General features: G+C 54.8%; 1 protein-coding gene and 1 long non-coding RNA gene across 12 annotated transcripts in view; one reads left to right on the top strand and one right to left on the bottom strand.

The window, feature by feature from the left end:
* TNK2 (tyrosine kinase, non-receptor, 2) overlaps positions 1 to 14597 on the bottom strand; it is a 27753-nt gene extending 13156 nt beyond the window's left edge. For 4 of the 11 annotated variants that reach the window (XM_006753415.2, XM_015562582.1, XM_015562586.1 and 1 more), the window contains exons 1-6: positions 14574 to 14596; positions 6607 to 6787; positions 5519 to 5589; positions 3395 to 3616; positions 1772 to 1924; positions 1015 to 1292 (exon numbers count right to left, since the gene is read on the bottom strand). In XM_006753415.2, the coding sequence (XP_006753478.1) occupies positions 1015 to 1292; positions 1772 to 1924; positions 3395 to 3616; positions 5519 to 5589; positions 6607 to 6769 (887 nt within the window). In that variant the 5' untranslated portion in view covers positions 6770 to 6787; positions 14574 to 14596. Of the gene's footprint in view, positions 1 to 1014; positions 1293 to 1771; positions 1925 to 3394; positions 3617 to 5518; positions 5590 to 6606; positions 6788 to 11342; positions 11717 to 13944; positions 14006 to 14489; positions 14514 to 14573 lie in introns of those variants that run through there. The other 7 variants (XM_015562593.1, XM_015562597.1, XM_015562591.1 and 4 more) reach the window with 6 other exon arrangements.
* A 207-nt stretch (positions 14598 to 14804) lies between these two features.
* On the top strand, positions 14805 to 19179 carry LOC107182787. Its single transcript, XR_001513518.1, has 3 exons — positions 14805 to 14892; positions 15064 to 15150; positions 19028 to 19179. It is a non-coding gene; the product is annotated as an uncharacterized LOC107182787 (long non-coding RNA).
* Positions 19180 to 19340: the final 161 nt, after the last annotated feature.

Raw genomic sequence — 19340 nt, 5'->3', positions numbered from 1 at the left:
GGGTGGGAAATTTGGATAGGGCCTGGGGAAGAACAAAAACGGGTGAAAACAGTCACACCAGCACACGCCAATATCCGCACACGCTCTCTGGGATGCCCTCTGGGTGAGGAGGACAAGCACCACTGAAGCGAGGCTGGCAAAGGGGAATTGCAGCAGCGCTGGGGCGCAGCGGGAGGAGGAAGCCACTCTGGATGAAGACTCAAAGGACCTCTCATGGGACGGGAGAGCTGGCCCTGCCACTCAAAGGGGGTGGGGCCAGAGAAGGTCACTCTCAGCCTCCTAGTCCTCATCTGTGAAATGGGAAGAATAATAATCCGCTCACTTCACAGAGCTGTTCCAAGGGGGCTGCATAAACATGGGTGACCTTACAATCACCACCCAAACCAGGATGCGTGGGTATGAAAGGGGTGCTATCAACTCCTCCAGGACAACAGGCACAGCCCAGGATGCATGACCCCTAGGTCCCAGGTCAGTTACTAAGCAGGGTGACTGTACATCCTGGATTAGAAGGTTTTCTGGCCCGCTGAACTCAGCCGACTCCTCCCACCTCAAAGCAGGGGGACTGAGCTCCTGTGGGTGCCTTCGACACCGGAAGACAACGCTGGCCTCAGCACAGGACTGGCTCACACAGGGGCCCGGCAGGGCCAAGGACCACTCGTGTGCAGGTGAACACCCCTGCTCAGTCGACAAAGTCTAGCCTGGCCTGGCCCTGCCTTCCACTAGCTCTGCCTGGAACATGCTTACCAGCCGGTCTTTACCTGGCTAACTTCTGGTATTTTAGGAGCGTAATACTGAGTCCTCCCGAAAGCCCTTTCCCTGTGTGTTCCCGTGCCAGGCACATGAAAATTCCTGAATGACTGAGTGAACGAATGGGCACACAAGGCCACCCCGGCCCAAGGAGACCAGGGCTGTTGTGGGCATAAAGGACCCAGGTCCTCTGAGCCTCGGTGTGCAGGGACCAGGGTGGGGCAGGTGGGGTCCGGGCTCTGTGAGCTGGCAGCACCGGCCCCTCACCAGGCAAAGGGCACCTTGCGATGCTCCTGCATGACGTAGTGGTCGTCATTCTGGGGGAGTGCTCGCATCAGCCCGAAGTCCCCGATCTTGACCAGGTCGCGTGTGGCCAGCAGCAGATTGCGGGCAGCCAGGTCACGGTGAATAAAGCGCTTGGACTCCAGGTAGCCCATGCCCTCAGCCACCTGCACAGCATAGCGGCTCAGAGTACCCAGAAGGAAGTGGCCCTGGTGCTTGCGAAGCCGGTCCAGCAACGATCCCAGAGGCGCCAGCTCTGTCACCTGAGGCCACAGAGAAGGTGGGAGGAGTAAGTGTGGCTGAGCCCTGCCCCCGCCCAGCATCCTGCCAGAGCCACGCTCAATGCTCCTTCTTGGCCTGGCCTCTGCGGGCCTCTGGGAGTCCTACAGCTTCCCCGGCCTCTCTCTCTGGGCAAAGTGGGAAACCGAGGCCCAGAGAAGCAACCCGAAGAGGCTCATGTTAGAAATTCCAAAGATTACACTCTAGGACCAGCTCCTCCCATAGGTGTTACTCTGCCAATGAATACAAGCAAAACCCAGAGGTGGGCATGGGCTCTGAAGGACACAGTCAGTCCCAGGCTAGGGGCCCCTGTGAGCCCCTTTGCCACATCAGGTGGGGGACCAAAGCAGGATCTGGGGGGAACTCTGACCTTTGTCAGGATGGGAGTAACCACAGCACAGACAGGAGAAGGGGCGAACCTGGGGCCCGGAGACCACAGCCAACGCCCACGCACGGCACTCACCATCTTCATGGGTGGCGTGAGTACCACACCATAGAGGCGAATGAGGTTTCGGTGGTCAAGCGAATGCATGGCATTGACTTCCCGGATGAAGTCGTCCATGGCCTCTGGCTGGCTCAGCACATCAGGCTTCAGGCATTTCACAGCCACACTCACCTGCCCAGAGTGGAGATTGCACGGAGTCAGGACAGGCCCCAGCCCCCAGCCCCCAACACTCTGAGCCAACCTACTCCTCCCTCCAACTAAGCTCAAACATCCTGGCTTCAGATCTGCTCATCTGGGTGAGTGAGCATGTCACAGGTGCCCTGGCCTGGCTGGGGAAGGGCAGCTGGCTGAACCCAGGGCCATTGGCTGGGCCTTCCTTTCCTGAGGGAATGCCCAGATTAAATAGCAACCATTTGGTAAAGATGACCAGTGTGACGACAGGATATTAAAATGTGATAAAATGTTATAAAACATTAAAAATGGTTTGGTGTAGGAGAAAAGTGCTTTAAATCTAATCCCAAACCACTAACCTATGGTGACAGAAGTCAGAACAGTGGCCTTCCCAAGAGGTAGGAGACAGCGCAGGAGGGAGGAGGCCCTGGTGGCGGGAAATGCCCATCCCATGACCTGGGAGTGGTTGCCTGCGTCTGTGCACAGGTGAACACTCACTGAGCCGGACACTCAGGAGCGGCACCTTCATTATGTACATGCTATGGATGCCTCTGGGGGGAAATTTCAAATAAAATACCAAGACAGCTAACCGGTTTGGCTCAGTGGATAGAGCGTCGGCCTGCAGACTGAAAGGTCCCAGGGTTGATTCTGGTCAAGGGCATGTACCTTGGTTGCGGGCACATCCCCAGTAGGAGGTGTGCAGGAGGCAGCTGATCAATGTTTCTAACTCTCTATCCCTCTCCCTTCCTCTCTGTAAAAAAATCAATAAAATATATTTTAAAAAATAAATAAATAAAATACCTAGAGAAAGGGCAAGAATTTAGAAGTTGTATTTAAAATTTGTATCTTGCCCTAACCGGTTTGGCTCAGTGGATAGAGCGTCGGGCTGTGGACTCAAGGGGCCCAGGTTTGATTCCGGTTAGGGGCATGTACCTTGATTGTGGGCATATCCCCAGTGGGGAGTGTGCAGGAGGCAGCTGACCGATGTTTCTAACTCTCTATCCCTCGTTGCGGGCACATCCCCAGTGGGGAGTGTGCAGGAGGCAGCTGATCGGTGTTTCTCTCTCATCGATGTTTCTAACTCTCTATCCCTCTCCCTTCCTCTCTGTAAAAACTCAATAAAATATATTAAAAAAATTGTATCTTAACTAAATTCAACAAAATACCTGAGGGGGGGAAAGGCAGAAATGCTAACTGCTTCCTGACTGGTGAAAGTACAGCAATTTCCCCCTTACTTTTAAAACAGTTTCCAAACTTTTATAGTAACTTATTCGTATAATTTTAAAAAGAAACAGCTGTGTCTAGTTAAACCTGAGCATAGAATCCAGGGCAAGAACTCTGCAACCTGTCCCCAGCCCCCTTCACATCCTAGCCAAGGGGACAGAGCCACTCTGAGGGCAGAGTGGGGTCTCTGCCGGTCTCCTGGGAGCCTGTCCCCTTGCTACACCCCACAGGACCCGGGCAGCTCACCGTCTTCCCCGAGGGGGCGTCCCACTCGCCCCTGCGCACCACGCCAAAGGAGCCGTCTCCAAGCTTCTCGAAGAGACGCAGGTCCTTCTCCCCAATGAGGCAGGTGAGGCTCTGCAGGGGCCCCTCCCCTGCGGGGCCACCAGGGGTGGGCGAGGTCTTCGGGAAGGCGCTCTGAGAGTGATGAGGGGGGAACTCAGCCTCCAGCCGCTTTCCACTGAACACCTGTTTGAAGGCAGCCAGAGGCCAGATGGAACCCTGAGGCCATAGTCCTGCCCCAGCGGGCCCTCATGTAGCCTCCAGATAGGTCCTGGATTTGCCAAACTGCCTGGGGGTGGGGGGGGCAGCCTGGCTGGAGGTCCAAGCCCCCTCCTGACCACACCCCCAAGACAGGAACCCAGAGCTTCAGTGTGGCCTCAGGGTGTGTGTGTGGCAGAAATGGACTGACAGGCATGTAGCTTGTGGCTACTGTGGCCCCACACCCAGCTGGGGGATTGGGGGCAGCCCAAAGCTACGCTAGGCACCACCTTCTACCCCGTCCAACCCTTTCTGCACCCCCCACCCAGAAGAGACTCCAGGCCCTAGCCGGAGCAGATGGGCAGGAGCCTAAGGGGCCTGCCACAAACACCTCTCTGTCCATTTTTAGCCTTGGCCCCTTCTCTGGGCTGCCCATTTGGTGCTGTCTGTCTCCACCCTCCCTGGGGAGCCGGCTGCCCTTCTTCCTGCCAGAGCAGAGGATAATTTGAGCCTGAGGTTAGCCTGTGAGTGTGTGGGGGGTGCAGATGAAGCAAGGCCTTGCTGGGGAAGGGCCTGGGAAGACAGCTGGGTTTCTGGAGGGCCGCCGAGAGCTGAGGGCTGAGAAAGAAGGGAGATGAGAAAGAACTCTGCAGCCTGAGCTGGACAGGGAAGGGGACAAAGGTCGGGGGACAGGAGGAAAGAGGCCCTGAGGGTCAGGGCTGGCCTGTCGGTTGGATTTGGCCACCCCTACAAAGCCTTGGCATCAGGCGGCAGAGCCTACCCAGCCGGGCCCCTGCCCCCAAAGCTGGCAGAGTCTTATCTGTACGGACAGTCTCCAATCTGAGGGCCTCTTCTGGCTGCTGCTCTGTCCTTCCTCCCAGTAACTGGAATCCCTGACGCTTGCAAACAATGTTCAGCTGACAGGACCGTGCACACAGCCGGTGAGGTGAGGTGAGCCGGGCAAGTGTGGCAGCACCGTCTGACTGAAGACAAGCCTCGCACCTCAAGTCTGGAGAGGTTCAATGACCGGCCCGGGAACCTCCTGCGAGTCCGTGGTAGATCCAGGACCCCGGAAACCTGGCACACTGCACAGCCTTTCCCTCCTGCCTTCACCCGCCCCACCATGCTCATTCTTCCCTAAAACCTGGGCAAGGGACCAGGACAGTGTCCCCAGAAAAGGCCACAGGATCCCAAGAGACAGCCCCTTTGCCAGATCGCAGCCAGGAAATCTCTGCTGTCCAATCCAGTCCAACTGTGCGGCCCTGCCTGCCCCCCACCCCGGCCCCGAGGCCAGAAGTGGGGAGGGAAGGCCCTGGCTGTTTCATTTCCTCCCGCATTGTCTTCCAGACAATGGGCAAAGCTCCACTGAGTCAGACCAGGGACTCACCACTCCACAGACCCAAATTAGGACAAAGGAGAGGTAAAGAGGGGAGCCTGTGGGGAAAGAAGCTGTCAGCAAGGCCAGATGACCAGAGGAACCCTCCACAGACTGAGGAGGGCGGGGAGGAGGGAAGCAAAGCAAAGATGTGCTGGGTCCAGACGGTCCGCACTACCCGAGGCTTGACACCAGCCCCAAAACTCAGACAGAGCAAGGGCTCAAGTTACGGTGTACTTGTCAACCAGTGCCTGCTGCAGACCCGGCACCATCGCAGAGCGGAAGCGGATGTGAAGCCATGGCTGTACACAGGCTATTCACGTGCCGTCTCTAGCGGAGACAGACACTTAGCCAGGCAGCTCCACAAGTGCCCTGCCCGATAAGATCCTGGAGGAGGGAGGTCTGTACAAAGTGTGAGATTATACTGCCCAGGAGTGGGGGGAGTTTCCTAGGACGGACATCAGAGTGGGGCCCCACGAGGCTGCTCTAGCCCGTCTCACTCCTCAGCCACCTACCTTGCTCATCCAGGACTTGCGCTTGCACATGGCCTTTCTCCTCTTCACAGCCTCCCACAGCCGCCGCTGGCCTGCAGGGGGGACAGGAGCCCAATGTGATTAAGGCTCACGCCCCCCGAGAGCCTGCTGCCCACTGCAGGCTCCCTCTGTCTCCTATGGTGAGTCCACCACTAGATACTGCCCAGCACAATGAAACCAAGGAAACAAACCATCCCAACCAACCAGGGGCTGCAATTATTAGATGATCCTGCATTCCATTTCTAGGCAGTGGTTCTTGAATTGGATGGAGGTATTTCACCACCAACACTGAACAGTAGTTCTCTGTTCCCAATTTCCAAGAGCAAAGGAAATCAAGGTAATAGAATTTTCCCAATTTTGAGTTTTTCTCCCATAAAATTTTATTATCTTACTGGCATCAGACACCAACTATCCAGGCCAAAAATAGCAGAAGTCAATGTCTAATTCAGCACACTATTACTTATTGACCTGCTTTAAGTTGAACGCACAAATAAGTTTCTATGTCCTATAAGGAACACCATGAGTTCTATATGCGGCAACCACTACTTTTAGGATCAATACATCCTGATTGACCAGATCTTTCCGAGAGAGACAGAGAAAGAAAGACAGATCAAGAGAAAATCAGCAAACCATCTGAGGGTTTTTATCTTCTCCTCTTCACACAAATCTCTGGATACTGAACCCTGGTGTTCAAACTGGTGAATAGGACAAACTCAATTCTACAGGTACAGGTATAAAGGAAGAGAAGGTGGAAGAAATACATCCTACAAATGTCTGAACAAACCAGAGGGCGGTAGTGAGTTCTGAGTAGCCAGAGCTTTAAGTGAGACTCCTCGAAGTCCCGTTCACCTTTACAAGTGCAAACTGTTCTCACGCACTGACTGTGTGCAGCATCTACTGAGGCCCCTCCGCCCCACCCGGGGGCTCTTGGACAGGCAGGGAGGGTTCTCAGATATGCCACTCCATGCAATATAAGGGGGAGGGCTCCTCCATGTGCTTGGCAATCCTGAGGACAGAGGAGGCAAATGGTCAGTGGGGAAACGACGAGCAAGGCCCACGTCCCCACCTACCAGGGCGGCCCATGCCAATCTTCTCCAGGTCCTCATTCTTGACATACTCAAAGTGGGACAGGCGGGTGACATTGAGGTCATCGCGGAGCCGCAGGAAGTACTGTTGCAGCTGCACCTCGGACAGCAGCTCTAGCAGCCAGCCTGTACCCTCTTCTGGCTGCATGCTGCTGCTCCCCAGCCTCTGTGGGGAAGAAAGAGTGAATCAGGGCCTGGCGGACGTGGCTCAGTGGTTGAGCATCGACCTATGAACCAGGACTTGGTTCGATTCCCTGTCAGGGCACATGCCTGGATTGCAGGCTCGATCCCCAGGGTGGGGCGTGCAGGCGGCGGCCAATCAATGATTCTCATCATGGATGTTTGTTTCTCTCTCTCCCCCTCCCTTCTTCTCTGAAATCAATAAAAATATTTTTTTCAAAGACAGCCATAAAAAATGAATATATTAAAATAAATATTTTTTTAAAATATTATTGTTGTTGTTTTAAAAAAAAGAATGAATCCAGGACCTAGAGATACAGGGAGGTAAAAGGGGACCCTGCCCGAGTGCGCTGGACTCACCCACATCCTATGCTGCTTCCAGGACGGATTAAAATCACCTTCTTGCTCCTCAAAACAGCTGCACAGAATAGCAGATACCCACCTGCCCCGTTTCTTGCCAGCAACAAGGGTAGGATTAGGACAGTTGGGAGGCAGCCCACGCGCTGGAGTCAGGGTCTTACTCACAACATCTGTGGCTTGCCCTAGCTGGTTTGGCTCATGGATAGAGCGTTGGCCTGCAGACTAAAGGGTCCCAGGTTCGATTCCGGCCAAGGGCATGTGCCCAAGGTTGTGGGCTCGATCCCCAGTAGGGGGTGTGCAGGAGGCAGCCAATCAATGATTCTCTCTCATCATTGATGTTTCTATCTGTCTCTCCCTCTCTCTTCCTCTCTGAAATCAATAAATTAAAAAATTTTTTAAAAAAATCTGTGGCTCGGTGACCTGAGATCAACCTCTGTGATCTTGACCTCCCTGTCGGCTCAAACTCCCTTGAGGTCACAAACCCTTTGAGAATTTGATGAAAATGATTTGGTCTCCAGGGGAAATAACACATTCTTAATCACAAAGTTTCACTCAAAAAATCAGAGGTTACAGGGTCCCCTGAGACACCTCCATGGGTTGGTTCTCCAGACCGGAGGGACCCCACAGAAAGGACTCCGGGCTAGATGAGTCCTCCCAATGCTTGATATAGCAGAGCCTCTCTCCCCAACCCAAGGCCCTCCCCACAAGTGCCTCCAGGACCACAACGAGTGGGAGACAGGTGAGGGCTTTCAGATCCAGCTCAAAGAGGCAGCATTGCTCAGCTCCTGTCAATGGCTATCACAACAGACTGAGGCCCAGTGTTACCAAAATTTGCAATTTTTTCAAGAAATACTAGCTATCTATACGTGAAATCTATAATAATAAAAGCACAATATGCTAATTAGACCGGATGTCCTTCCTGACGTCCTTCCAGGCGAAGTCGGGCTGCGAGGGAAGCCCGGGTCCCTGGTGCCTGCCGGCGGCCAGAAAGAAGCCTGGGTCCCAGGTGCCAGAGGGAAGCTGGTGCCAGCAGCCAGGGGAAGAAAGGCCTACTCTTGCATGAATTTCGTGCATCAGGTCTCTAGTCTTGCCATAATTTTTTTTTAAAGGTAATATAAGCACATGGTAAAATATTCAAAAGGCACACAGGAGCCATAAAGTCTCATTCCCTCCTCTATTGCACAGCCACCGAGCTTCCCTCCCCAAAGCCAGATGCCATCAATAACTTTGCAGATCTTTCCAGATTTTGTTTTGTTTTTTTTAAGAGGAGCTTTCTTCTAAAGCTTTTAATTTTTTTTTTTAATCCTCACCCAAGGATATTTTTTCCATTGATTTTTTTAGAGAGTGGAAGGGAGGGAAGTGGGAGAGACAGAGAAAGAAAGACATCCATTGGTTGCCTCCCATTCACACCCCAACCTGCCCCAACCAGGGCCAGGGATCAAACCTGCATCCCAGGTATGTGTCCTTGAATGGTAATTGAATCTGTGACCCTTCGGTCCACGGGCCAACACTCTAACCACTGAGCCAAACCAGCCAGGACTTCCAGAGTTTGTGTCCCCCCGCCACACACACACACACAAATACTGTTCCTACATCATTCTGTTCCTTGTTTTCACTTAACATTATCTTTCTCCTCTGACTTTTTTGTTGTTGTTGTTGATCCTCACCAGAGGATATTTCCCATTGATTTTTAGAGAGTAGAAGGAAGGAGGAGAGACAGAGAGAGAGAAACATCGATGTGAGAGAGACACATCAATTGGTTGCCTCCCGCATGCGCCTCGACCAGGGCCAGGGATCAAGCCTGCAACCGAGGTATGTGCCCTTGATTGGAATCAAACCCAGGACCCTGCAGTCCACAGGCCAACGCTCTATCCACAGAGCCAACCCGGCCAGGTATCTCCTGACTTTTTAAACTATGTCAACTAATTCAAGTTTGAAACACACACACACTCACTCTCACATGACATCCTCTATGTTGGCCAAACAACACGTGTTTGCAGGCCACAATCAGCCAAAGCCCCACCAGTGAGTGACCTCTGACCTACACTTTCTTGGGCCCAGAGAAAGAGGCCAGCGGCACCCTCAAAACTAAGCAACCTGGCCCACCAGACACCCGCCCATCCCTGTCCAAGTAAGACACCTCAGAGCTGAGAGCCTGGCCAGGCCAGCCCCGGCCCATGTTCAATCCCAGAGGTACTGAACAGTGAGGAAACGGGCAAGAGGCAAGAGGTCAGCTGCCCGCGACCCCATCCTCCCCAACTCAGAGGTTGCCTTGTCCCGCAGCTCTCATCACAGGTCACACGGAAAAGCAGGCTCTCGGAGCCGCTCACAGCCTGGGCCCAGCACGAGCCTCCTGCCCCCACCGTTCCCAGAGGTGCTGCCAACCCAATGCCAGGAGTTCAGACTTTCCCAGGCAGCTCGGGGCAGAACCGAGAGTGACAAATGGGAACCAGAGGACCTCAGTTCAAACCCCGGTTGGCTCTCCTGCCAAGGTGGCCGGGCCACGGGGGGTTTCCAAACTTTAAGCCGTAACCCTTTACCCAGAAGGTTCTCACAAAGGTTGGACCGCCCCCTAGAGGACGTTTCTGGCTGTCACAATGTTGGGGGGCCACTGGCGGTCTTTAGGGGAGACAAGAATGTGAGTTACCCTGTAAGGAACAGGAGAGCTTCACACACTGTCCCAAATCCCATACAACTTCATTCACGGAGGTGAAAAATTTGTAATCATCTGAATCTAGAGTCGAATTCCATTTTACATTTGAACAAAAAAATACTTTTGCAGTCTTGATACATACTGAATTTTTCTGGAATGGAACTAGCATACTGTGTTAACTGAGGGAAAACTGGCCTTTGTTTTGTTCAGAATTTAGCAAAAGTTGTTCACTATTCAAAAAAAAAAAGACACTGAAGGCAACCCATCCTCATTCTTTCAAAACACCCCTCTCAGCCAGCACTTGTGGATGGTGCTTCGTGGTGGTGCTACAGGAGGTCTGAGCGTCGACTTCATTCTGTCGGAGTGTACTGACATAGAATGCATGAAGTGGCCTAATTACTTTTAATTCTCTTTTATAGTACAGGCGGCATTACATTTGTTGACTGACTGAACATAACATACCCAGTAAGCATGTTATATTTCTATTAATTTTAAGAATAACAATAAAAATAACTAACACTTCAACTACATCACTATATGCTGGGCACAGTGCCAAGCATTTAGCAGTATTAACTCATCCTCAGAAAACCATCTGCTATAAACAAGGGGTGTGGGCTTAAGAGGGAGGGACACCACTGCCTTCCAGAAGAAAACCCCAAAGGTGCCCTGTGACATCACTGCCCTCGGAAAGTCTCCGTGGCCCGGCCGGTGGGGCGGGGCCAGCTTTTTCACGGACAACCCCTCCCCAACATGGCTCAGCCTCCAGATGGGGCTTGCCACCAGGGCAGGCGGTCTGAAGGTCCTCTCCTCTCCTTCCCCAGCGCTCCAATTCCAGGGGTCCAGGGTCCTCATGCCCACCCTCCCCTGGGACAGGAGGCAGCCACTCCTGAGGACAGCTCAAAGCCATGCTCTGGTGTTCAGGGCTAGGGAAGACCCAGAGGTCCCTCCCCTGAAGAGCACAGTCCAACCTGTTCCTCTCCCCTGAAATACCAGCTGACAAACCTCCCGACTCAGCTGGACACTCCTCCCTGCTCCCCGAGCCCAGGCAACAGGGCTGCTCTGCACCAGGGCATGTGTGGGAAGACTGAGAACACTGGGATCCCAGTGAGCAGATAGCAGGCAGAGTCCCCGTCTTGTCTCTACCACCAAGCCCAGGATGACCCTGGACAAGTCCCCGCCTCACCCCTACCTGCCCCTCCAGCCCAAGTTTCTTTGTGCAGCGCAGAGCACGGCTGCAGCTGTCCCCCATGTGCCTGGGCCCCAGCGGAGCCCAGAGCCCGCACACCTATGTCTGACACGTGTAGCTCTAGAGGCGGCATGCACATTTCCCAAGTACACTAGTCTAACACTCGCCAACAAGAATGCAGCACCAGAGGGGAGAAGCCACTCAGCCCAGACCCCCGTCAAACCCTCGCTGAAGGGGTCCCTCAGCCTTTCCCAGTCCTGCTCTCTGCCCCTCAGTGAAGCGCTGGCTCTCAGAGCTGATCCAGTCTCCAGCCAGTCCGCCTGGCCCCAGCCCCCCACTCACTGTGTATAGTCTTCGCCGCAGTCTGGCCAGGAGAGGAAAGGAGAGCTCTAGGCCAGGGAACCGACGAGCTGCTGGCATCTCCACGGAGCTGGACCCCTGACTGGGTCCCTTGGACTTGGGCTTGAGAAGTGGGGGAGCAGGGACCTCAGCTTCTAAATTTCAGGTCCTGCCCAGAAGGGAAGCTGGCCAGAGGTCTGCCCTAGGAGCCCCCAAAATCCCACACCAGGGTTGGGATGTAGGGCAGAAGAAGAGGGTAGGTCCCCTTCTCTGCTGCACAGCTGTTTCCTCACTGGCTAGTCTGCCAGGGAGCAGGTTGGCTCTTCTCTGGACTGCCTGAAGCCTGAGTCCTCTCTGTCCTGTTTCTCTGTCTTCTCTCCAGAGCAGTGGTCACAGCTCCAGCCCTACTCCCTGGCTCCCCCTCCCGACTGCCCTCCCTCCCTTCTTCCCTCCTCCCTCCCTCCCCAGCTGAGCAGCTCTGACACTGGCTGAAAAAGGACCTTTCTGAATCACTGCCAAGAAGGCGGTGGGAATGGGGGGACTCTTCCTTCCAGCCACCCGCACTGGCCCCCCTGCCTCCCCATACACAAGGCCCCCTGTCTCTGGCTTCCACCCCAGCCCCCATAGTTGCAGACAACTCCTGGGATTTTAGGGTGGGGGCTATGTGAATCAAGCAGCAATGTACAAAGAATGGTTGCAGACTCCCATATGGGCTTATCTGGGGCCTGGGAGCTGGTACATAGCCTGAGTTAGGGGCTAGGACCCCAGAGTCATTCCTGGATCCTGCAGGCAGACCCTTCGGAGACCCTCCCCCATCTCCCAGTCCCAGCCTTGGCTGGGCGTCTCCTGGCTCAGGCCCTAATGTGGCCCTGTTACCCTGGTGCCCGACGGAAATAGGAGGCCGGCAGCCTGCCAGAGCGGGGCAGTCCAGCCAAGATCGAGAGGGGGTGGAGGGGGTAAGGAATCTCCACCTCCTCCCCTGGGGTTGCCTTGTCTGCTGCCCACAACACCCAGAGTACCTCCTCCCCAGACCAGCTGGCCAAGATCCAAAGCCCCCTCAAAACAAACAAATAGGCCCCTAGACCTGGCTGGGATTACCCCCACCCCAAGCTGTAGCATTCAAGGCTGTATGATGTCTCTTGTATAGCACCCATACACACAGACAACAGCCCCAGCTAAAGGGAACTAGAGACACTCCATCAAGCCCCCATGGGCCCCCATGTTCCTGGAGCTGACAAATGATCCCTCTGCCCCTCCTCAAGAGAGCCAGCTGCTCTTACACCCTCCTCACCACAGCCCCCAGACACACCTGACAGCTGCAGGAAGTCCTCGCCGGCTCCCTCAGCACCCCCACCCCATCCCCCCACCATGCCCAGGGAGCCCCTGTTTCTTTCACACTGCTCTCTTGTCCCGATCCAGCTGGCGACCAGCACTGAGAGCCCAGCTGGCTAGTGGGGCAGGCAGCTGGGGTGAGAGTTTGGGGGAGTCAGCATCCCAGGCTCTCTTTCCAAGGCCTCTCTCAGTGTTTGGAGAGGAGGTACCCAAAGGAACAGCCATTTCCTGGCCTGAGCCCTGATGGAGGGGGGGGAGGGTGAACACACCCCAGCAATCAGTCCTTCTTCCCCATCCCCCTGTCATCTACCCCAAAGCTTGTGGAGCCAGCCAGGTGCAGCCTCCCCTCTGTCCAAGTGAATCACCTGTCTGAGGCTGGGGTCACAGATAATGGACAAGACCAGGCAGAGGTCACACTGGAGCGGACTCTTCCCCAAACCCCTGGCAGGAAATGTCCACAGCTCAGAAAGGAACGCCCACGGCCTACCTCCCACCAGCACCACTCTGAAGGAGACCCAGGGACCTGATCCCGGGAGAGAATTTAAGCAGGATCACTCCCTCAGCCCCCAGGCGGGGCTGCTGGGTTAGAGTGGCCAGATGAAAAACCCCAGGCACCCCCTGAAAGATGTGCCCCAAATGCACCAGAACCCCGTGCCTGACTCTCCCTCGGACACGAGGTAAGAACAAGCCTCAGCAGCTTGCTGGGCAATCCAGCTGTGAGAAGCTGTAAGAAAGGAAAAGCATGGCCAGGGGCCTGAGCTCAGGCAGGTCTGGGACCCCTTGCTCCCAGTCCTGGAAAACAGCGCCCACCTTCTGGCCCGCCTTTGTCCTGTCCGCTATTGCCCTCTGCCGGCCAAGAGAGGAAGTGCTGGATCTCCAAGGAGAAGCAGTGGTCCCATAAATATGGATGGTGACCTTACTTTCTAAACCAAACGGGGCCATTTGGCTTGATGCGCATATGTGAACGGAATGTCCACGGGAATGTCCAGGGCACAGGGATGCAGTGCCCGTAAACGACTAAACCCAAAAGCAAGCCCAAAGGGCAGCTGAACTGGGACCAGAGACACTGAGGCCAATGTCCGCACCAGTAATTCATCACCAATTCACCTCGCCCCTAACTCCCCGCAGCAACACCAATGCTTCACCCAGCCTCCCAGGAGCGCAGACACCCCTCACTCCTGGCTGCAGTGCTCAGGGCCGGGCCCTCCGCTCACCAGCAGATGATGGGGCGAGGGCCCGGGCACCTGACTGTCCCCCAGGCTTCCCCCATTACCTGCAGGACCTCCTCGCCCCCAGGCAGGCGCTGATATGCAGATCTCTCCCCCATGGAACCCAAACTGCCCGCGTTAAGGCCGCCCCCGCCCTGGCAGCGGCACCGGCGGCGTCACTGCCCTGCGTCCTGCGGGGCCGGGCCTGAGCATCCTCTAGTCTGGAGTCCAGGAGAAGGGCAGGGCCGCTAAAGCACATCAGCCGGGGGAGCACTGGTCCTGGCCCCCACCCCGCACGCACCCCACGGCCTCCTTTCCACCCCCACCCGCTGGCAAAAGCCCCCGCGGTGGCTGTCTCTCCGGCTCCGACCGCGGCAGACCCCTCCCCCAATCCTGTCCTGTCTGCACCAACCAGCCGCTGCCTCTCCGCAGGGCCCCAGCCCGATCCCCAGAGAGCCATGGCTCCCCTCGGCCCCTTGGCCTCCGGGATCCCAGAGCTCCACAGCCACCAGCTTGGCTCTGGGGATTCAAGGGTCCCCACATTCCATGATGGGGGGGGGGTCCATCCAAGAAGCATACAGAAGAGAAGCAGCCCCTGTCCTGAACTAACCCGGGACCCCTGCCTCTAGACATGCGGCCTGAAGCCTATCCCTCCACCTGCGCAGCTTTCACTGAGCTCCAGGAATGAGCCCACCTGCCGGCTCCCCGCGGCGCCTCTTCCCTCCGCTCCACCCTCTCTTCCAGCCGCAAACCTGCCGGGCCCAGCGCGGTGGGAGCCACGCCCCCTCCGGCACCGCTCCAGCCCCCACCCCTCTACGCCTCTTCGTAGCCGGGCCTTGACCTTTCCCTCCCGCCCCCGCCCCCAGATCGCCCGGGCTGCGCGCGCGGGAGGGCAGGGCAGAGCGCTGGGGCTGACCTCTCCGGCCTCCGAAGAGCGCCCCGCGTGCCCACACTGCACTGCCCGAGGAGCTGCTCCGATACCTGCCCACCACGGACTGTCACCCAGCGTCCAGGTGAGGCCACAGCTGGCAGAGGACGCCCCACTGCAGAGGCTCCTCCTCCCCGCCAGCCCCCAGGGCTCCGAGGCGAACGCACACCCTCTCATTTTGCTGGCATCTGAAGCATCCACTGACTCCACAGTAACAGGTATTTACGGCTGAGCTCAGGGAACTTCACCCTTTTAGGGTTGGGGCCGAGGAGGAGAGAGATGCTGAGACACCCGGCCACACACTCAACCTCCAGAGTGAGGCGAGATCCCAGGCGGGCACTAGGTTAGTTTTCCATAAGGCTCCCCCTCCTCACAAGCTCGGTCGCAACCCTAAGTATGCCCCTGCCGGGCAGCGGTTTATGCGAGGCAGAAGCTCCTCTGCGTCTTCCTGCAGCTACGACAGAAACTAGTTTTGGGAGTAGCTGCAAGAACCCCGAGTCAGACGGCTGTGGAGAAAGAGGCTGAAAATGCCAGGCCCGTTCTTTCTTCTCCTGGTTGGGTGAAGGGTCTGATCCAAACCATTCCGCCTTCCTGCTTTTCTCTCCCTTCCTCCTCCCCTATAAGCCCCCTGCCATCTTGTTATAAATATGGCCACAGGTCCAATCTGCCTCTAGGGTTTGGGGAATCCCGCCCACTCGCACACCTCTCTGGTCTGTAACTTGCCCCCATATCTCTAAAAGGGAGGTGGGAGTAGCCCGGAATCTGCTGTTGACACACACACACACACACACACACACACACACACACACACACAGCCTCTCCAACAGCATCAGTGAAGTGACAAATCCATACTGAGGAGCAGACGTGACATGTAATTTCCGGCCAAGAGGATTTTTCCAAAACAATCTACCGTATTCTCGGGAATATATGCCAATCCCACCTCCAAGCCAGCCCTCTGCCACCTCTGCCCTCCCTCTTCTCCAAGCCCCAGAGGAAAAACAACATATTGGGTAATGCTGGTAGCTCCTCTCTCAGCCAGAGGATTATCTTGCCTTACATGTCAGTCCCACCAAGCCCAGGCAGCTTCAACTCACCTCTGTGAGCAGGGCCCAAGCTTCTGGATCGAGGCCAGGCTGGTTCCCTCAGGTCCTCATCCCAGAGGGAACTGCATTAGGCAACCCCACACCTTCAGGTCAGCCCAGGTCTGACATCATACTGGTTTGAGGAGGAGGCTGGCCAGGGGCCAAAGGAGAGAAGGGGATGATTCAGATACATACCATGGCTGTTCACACCCTCTCCATCTCCAGGACACAGCGGCCCACTCCCTCCCAGGGGAGCTTGGCATCTGAGAGCCTGAGGACTGGCAAGGCTGAGGCATACTTGGCAGCAGTGCTGGGCCCGCAGGCCCTGAGTCCAGCCCTAGAGCCTCTTCGCCCTTCTCGTTAACTGTTGCTGTTTCCTAAGATTTTTGAACTCTCCCTTCTCGATGGATGTTCTGTCCGTGGGTCATCATCTCTCCTCCTAGAACTCCAATTACCACCATGAGCTATCTGTCTCCATTCCCGAGTTCCTGACACAAATAGAAATTTTTCGATATTTGCAACCATAGTAAAACAAAGATTTATATTTTTGATATTTATTTTATATATTTAAATGCCATTTAACAAAGAAAAATCAACCAAAAAAATGAGTTTGCGAGTCACCTCTGACACGCGTGTCATAGGTTCGCCATCACTGCTCTAGACCCACATTTCTACACATTACAGGACAGCCCCACCAGGTGGCCGCATAGATACGTACCACAAATTCTGCATGTCCAGACTGAGCTCATCATGAACCATTTAAACCTAGCTCATGGGTGCCCCTGTATCCTGATTGAAAATCACAAGCCAACACCAGCACCCAAGCTAGAAACCTCACCCCTGGCCCCCACAGCCATCCTATCTTCCCTAGGCAGGCCACAAAATCTTGTTTCTACCTCTTTATTATTCCTCCCATCAATACCACTGGGATCAAAATGCAGGCAGGCCTGGGCTGAAATCCTGGCTCCGTCACTTTCTAGTTGGGCAGCTTTTGGGCAAATGACTTAACCTCTAAGCCTCAATTTCCTCATCTGTAAAATGGGGATAAATAATACCTCCTTTATAGAGTGTAGATTCAATGAGATCATGAATGGCATACTTAGCACAGCACCTGGCACACAGTTGCCTATTGTTACTATTGTCATCTGAGCACAGATCTGAAGTCCCTTCCCTGCATAAAGCCTTCTGCAGCTCCTCATTGAACCAAATACAAGGCCCTTCAGGATCCACTCCTTGTCTATTTGTCCAACACCATCTCTTACCATTTCCCTTCAAATGTCTCCATGTTTTCAAATCCAGTAAAGCAAGCACCTTCATGGAAAGAAGGGCTGCCAAACTCATTACAACCCCTCCTGTCCCAGGCCCACTAAGCTACTCTGCTCCCACAAAGCCACTTCAGCCCCAGGAACAACGTGGCCGGTCACTCAGGCAGAAGGGGAGTCTTGCATTGGCCTTCCCTTCTCAGGAAGGCCTTCTCAATGGAGGAGAGAGAAAGGGACAGGGAAGAGAGGAAGAGAGGGGAGAAGGGGGAAAGAGGGAGGGGGGGACCCGAAGGGGAAAGGGGAGTGACAGGGAGGAAAGGCAGGGCACAGAAGCAGAGGCAGATACATCAGACAGAGGGGCCCTCCTATGCCTCATCTCCTTAGACCACAGTGGAGAGAGAGGTGTAAGGATCTTCAGAGAGGAAAGGATCTGACTAAACATCATGACACAGACCAACACTGAATTCAACATCTCCCCACATGTACCAACTTGGCCTTGAAAGTATTTTGTAACTGTTTCATGCTCCACCAGCTAGAGACTGGCGTGCCAATCCTGACACTCCAAGACAGGACACTGAGAACCCTAATGCATTCCTGAAGCACTCCTCTCCCCGCAACACAAACACCACTCAAGAGACAGGATAAATTCCTGCAGCTGCCTGGGTCTTCTGCACACCGTGCCAATCCTCTGGCCCAGACACCAGCATGGCACCAAGGCCAGGCAGCGTCTCAGAGCAAGGGAAGGATGCAGTTCCAGCAGCCCGGCACTCCCAGAGCTCTTCCAGGGCTGGGCAGAGGACGCCCAGCTAGTCACCGCATTCTGGCGCAGGCCTCACCCCACCCCCACTCCTGGGGAGAGCCTAGAGCTGAAGTGGCCTATTGTTGGGCCCTGGAGGTGGGGTGGGGAAAGCCAGAGCTGTGTACTGTAAATCATTTACTCTGCTAGGGGGACTGCTCATCTCCATGTTACAGCAGAACCCCAGGAGCTAGGTCCATCCAGTGCAGACCAGGCTGCCGGGCCCGGGAGACGAAGGGTCTGAACCTGGGAGAGAAATGTCAGGGACTTCAAGATATTTAAGATACCATAAATCCCACCATATCCTGCCCACCCATTTTAGCAATAGAGAAACCAAGACCCTAAGTTGGAAGGGACTTGCCCGGTCCAAGGCACTTAAGAACCTGTCATAGGGAATGAATCTCCAGGAGCTGGGGGAGGTCAACAATTCAGAGTGATGGTAATTCTCTTCTGACCATGGAAGAGGAGCAGCCCTGCCAAGATCAGGGACTAGTAGAGGCCAGGGGCCCAGAGAGGAGACCCTGACTCATTAGGAGACAGCACACAGAGGAAAGGCAGTGATAAGAAGAACCCAGTGTGCCCTAGCTGGCTTGGCTCAGTAGATAGAGCGTCGGCCTGCAGACGGAAGGGTCCCAGGTTCGATTCCGGCCAAGGGCACATGCCTGGGTTCCGGGCTCAATCTCCAGTGGGGTGCGTGCGGGAGGCGGCCGATCAGTGATTCTCTCTCATCATTGATGTTTCTATCTCTCTCTCCTTCTCCCTTCCTCTCTGAAGCCAATGGAGAAGTATATTAAAAGAAAAAAAAAGAAGAACCCAGTGTTCTCATACCCACTGAGGCCTTTGGCTTCAGGTTCCTCAAGAGGTACAACTGCTGAAAGGAGAGACCAAACCAAACATCTCACCCTACACCCCTCCTCAGTCACTCATATACCTACTATGTTTTCACCTCGGGCTAGGATTTGGGGGAAGTATAACGGAGAAGTCACAGTCTGGGCTCTCAAGAAAACCCAGGTTACGTGCAGGTTCTTTACTAAACCGATTTAAACCCCCACCCCTTACTACATTATTCCCATTTTACAGCTAAGAAAACTAGCTCTGAAGAGGTGGCCATGATCACCCAGAAAGTAAGAAATGAAGCCAGAATTCTGTACACTACATTGCTTGGCTCAAGGATGCAGGCTCATGGTAGATAGAGCCGGGGTCTTTTTCATTAAATGTACGCTGGATACTGAGTGAATTCATGGATTCTCTAAGGTTAAAGAGGGGAATAAACGTTCTAAGACAGCGGTTCTCAACCTGTGGGTCGCGACCCCTTTGGCGGTCGAACGACCCTTTCGCAGGGGTCGCCTAAGACCATCCTGCATATCAGATATTTACATTACGATTCATAACA

The sequence above is a fragment of the Myotis davidii genome, unplaced genomic scaffold (genome assembly GCF_000327345.1).
Source record: "Myotis davidii unplaced genomic scaffold, ASM32734v1 scaffold571, whole genome shotgun sequence".
In the NCBI taxonomy this organism is placed as follows: Eukaryota; Metazoa; Chordata; class Mammalia; order Chiroptera; family Vespertilionidae; genus Myotis; species Myotis davidii.
The sequence above is the reverse complement of the archived record's forward strand: the minus strand, read 5'-3'. Positions and strand labels throughout refer to the sequence as shown.